This window comes from Formica exsecta, unplaced genomic scaffold (assembly GCF_003651465.1).
Source record: "Formica exsecta isolate Colony F162 unplaced genomic scaffold, ASM365146v1 scaffold333, whole genome shotgun sequence".
Classification (NCBI taxonomy): domain Eukaryota; kingdom Metazoa; phylum Arthropoda; class Insecta; order Hymenoptera; family Formicidae; genus Formica; species Formica exsecta.
Window position 1 is genome coordinate 839269 of NW_021850582.1, and position 3819 is coordinate 843087.

Sequence of the window (3819 nt, forward strand, 5' to 3'; positions counted from 1 at the left end):
CGACCAATAACTTTCAATCGGCGCACCGTCCCTTAAATCGACCAACGGAGGTCGACGTTGTTATCGGCCCTTCCGCACCGAGCACCATTATAGTGAGATACCGTACACGCCGAGATCCGTCGTTTAAGGGCCGCGAATCGGCCGCGTTCGGAAGGCAGTTTGGTACTTTACGAGAGAAAGAACGTATCCTTCTCTCGCGGGGAAGAATATACAGGGTGTCCCGTTATCGTCTTTCAATTATAATTTTTTCAACAGAAGAAGAGAGAATCAATTTGTCTTGTTGATAAAAAATTAGACTCATATATATTGGTACAAATTTCCAATTTTCAATTTATAGATATCTTTAAATAATTTTTTTTTTTTTTTTAATAAATTGAATTTTTGTTAAGAGAAAACGCGCGATAAAAAATTAAGTCAGAAATCAGATACGATTATTCGATTATCGCCATCAAATTTCAATGCCAATTAGCCTCGTAACGAGCTCGATGCCTCGGCTTTTCTCATGCATTTTTCTTCGACATCCGCGATCAAAGGGACATCCCGTATATATATATATCTTTCATAGGAGAGTAAGGGAGGTAATCAGAGGCACTAAACTACGATACCGCGTTGGCAGTTAGAGCCCTGTATCTCCGCTGTCGCCAGTGGTACAACACACGCACACGCCCCGGTATTATTTGCGGGCTGCCACATATGTCGTAGGTGGTCCCCCTCCCCCTGTTCCCGTGACACGACGCAGTGGCGTCGCGTCGTCGTACCGTATAAAGGACGATGAGGATGAGCGGCGGTGTGGTTTCTCCTTCCGCCAGGCCCGATTCTCCGCGATACGACCGTGCGAATCGCCGACGTCGTCGCCGCTCCGCTAATTAACAACGAAATTAACGACCGTCGAAACGGCGGGAGCGACAAGGACGCGTGATACGAGAGTCGCCGATGACGAGAGATGATAATCGAACGATAGCGACGATAAGTGGGACCAATATTCGAGTGAGAGCGCAATTAATTTCCAGATGTTGACAGATCTCGAAGATGGGTTAACGGTTGGGAAGAACGATTAATAAAGATGCGCGGGCACGCGTGTCACCGGATATAAGGTGCCCACACGGCCCCCATCGGTGGTATATACGCCCGCCCCACACCGACAAACAAACGGCAACACAATCGGCGTGTGCGTGTGCGTGTGCCCATGCCAAACACGCTCGCACGCTCGCGCTCGCACGCGCGCACGCTGCAGCACGCGCGGATGGACGGACTAACGGACATACGAACGGATGGATCGACACATAGCACGCGCATGAATATGTAGGATGTCTGGAAAGAAAGAAAAAAAAAAAAAGGAGACGCGAGGGGCAAGAGAGTGGGGGCGGCAAAAGCAACTCGGCGCGCATAGCAATCGGAGCCGCGTCATGCCAATAACATCGCGCCTAATGTTCGATCGATAAACCCGACGACGAGTTTTCCTTACTCCGCATCGATAACCGGCGCCAAGGGGAGGGAAACGTGGGGAAAGGGGGGAGGAAGGGAGGAGAGGGATTGGTGATTTATAGGTTTGGCTCGACGAACAAATCAAGAAAGACCGAGAAAGAGAGCGTAAGATGAGAGGGGAAAAAGACGCTTTATAGGAGGGACGGAGAGGGACGGGAGAGCACGCGTGCACGCATACACGCGCGATTATAAACATACACGACACACTGTGCGTTGAAATGAGTACGGGTAGGATAGGTAGGTAGGTGGTTACACACGAGAAGAGAAGTTTACAATTTTCTGCACGACGGCCGCTCGATCGTTCAAATGCCAATAATGTTGCGGATGCCAATTGTCGATAATTCAAGGTGTACCTGCCCACGATAGCGCGTGCGCGCGCGCGCGCGAGCTCCGGTCGGCGCTGACAGATCGTTAGGATGGTACCGGATGATGGGTTCTCAGTTTTAACGCCGGGGAGACACGAGACATGCGAGAATAAGAGAGGAAGAAAGAGAGAGAGAGAGAGAGAGAGAGAAAAAAAAGAAACAAAGAGGAACAACCGCAAAACCACCGTCTGCCGCTGAAAGCGTTTCGGTTTACGCGAAATCGACGATTCGCGTATATCGCGCGACGAATGTGCATTAACACGATAGCAAGGCTATCGTTTTATCCTCGGAATGTCTGTACCTGCGCTGCCTTAAAGAGAGAGAAAGAGACATGTTACTTGGAAATCGCTAAGCGATAATGCAGCGATCGGAATGAGATTTGACAAGAGGACTCCGATATACGGCGTGGCGCGATAAGAGAACGATTTCCCTATCTCGATCGCGCAGGTGGCTGCTGGTGATACCGAACGAGATGCCGCGAGTTATATTCGCGGAGACTGGTCTCGGCTACACGCATTTGCGACAGAATAAACATTGGTGTTAACGAGTCGAGTTGGCATAAAGTAACGCTTTTTTTTTCCTAGTCCGTAATCTCCCCGAGAGCGAGGTCTCTCACCTCTTTCTCCTCGTTTCGTCCAACATCCCCCGCTCCATGCGTGTAATTAGATTAATTCTATTCGCTCGACGTTGTAATTAATTTAATGATGACGCGCCACGCGAGCGAGCAAGATTTTTCCTGCTTTCTTATTCCCAGAGTCAGTTTCCCGGCGGAAAAGTCTTTTCCCGCGAGAAACCGCCATTGTTTCACCGAGTACATGTATTTTTAAAAGGCAAGACTCTTTCTAATCTTGCACGCTTCATCTTCGTCGAATCCGGGAATGAAAAATTTTTCCATAACGGGTATCCACAACCCCGATACGTTTTAATTGCATTTTTTAACGATACAATATTTATTTAATTAAATATCATCTGTTTTGCGTTTTACACGAGAGATTGAATATTCAGAAATATCCTAGTAAAAGCAGTGGATTTCTAGATCAAAGCAAATCGTGAGAATTTATTCCTCGTTAAGAGAAGAAAATAACGTTTCTTCTCTAACAACTTATTAATTAATATATAATACAGCCAGATCGAATTTGAAAATTCTCGAAAGACAATTAATATACGTATAAATAAGTATCTCGCGAGAAAGAAAATATATTTTTCATTTGCGCACTTACCCAGCATCTTGCTGAGATCGGCGTTGTGGAGATCCGGATTCTCGTCGGCCAACTTCTTGCGCTCGACCTTTGCCCAGACCATGAACGCGTTCATCGGACGACGTATCCGTTGCTCCTTGAGGCTCCTCTGGGCAGTGCCGCCGCCGGGATGGCACATCTTTACTCCCGCGGGGATCGGCGAGATGCCCTGCTGGTATTCCAACGACGGACCGGAAGCCAGCCAGGGCATGTCCTCCAGCCGCTGCTGCGCCGGACCGCTCAGCATGCTCGGTATCTGGTTTCATGGAAACAATGTCACATACATATTTCGCGAAATGTATTTCCCGCGGACGTTCGACATTGTAACTCGGCGGTGTGTTTTTAAGGGAGGTAGCGCGCTGAAAAGATACGACCAAGCGACGCAATCAAAGTACAAAGATACCGAGGGACTTTACCGTACCGGCTTTAGCGAAAGGGATGCGAACAATAGATATTTATTTAGCTATACTAGCCGATAACGCGTGTCGTTGAAATACAAGCGACCGGATTAACGACAGGACAAAATGTGAGATTAATGAGTCTCACGATTTTACTATCGTGCCTCCGCCATTGTTTCGCGCGGCGGAGATTTTTGACTTTATTCTCACGCATTCGTCCGCGAATAGGATTGTAACTGCGAACGAATCGTCGTGAATAACGTAGGAACGTAGGTGTATTTACAACGCGCATGAGAATGTATATAATACGATGGTATGCGCGAATAGGGGGGG

General features: G+C 47.9%; 1 protein-coding gene across 1 annotated transcript in view; it reads right to left on the minus strand.

Annotated features, from left to right (window-relative positions):
* LOC115238337 (putative transcription factor SOX-15) overlaps positions 1–3410 on the minus strand; it is an 18121-nt gene extending 14711 nt beyond the window's left edge. Inside the window, exons 1-2 of the mRNA XM_029812062.1 lie at positions 3402–3410; positions 3071–3344 (exon numbers count right to left, since the gene is read on the minus strand). Coding sequence (XP_029667922.1) covers positions 3071–3344; positions 3402–3410 — 283 coding nt within the window. The remainder of the gene's footprint in view (positions 1–3070; positions 3345–3401) is intronic.
* Between the last annotated feature and the right edge of the window lie 409 nt (positions 3411–3819).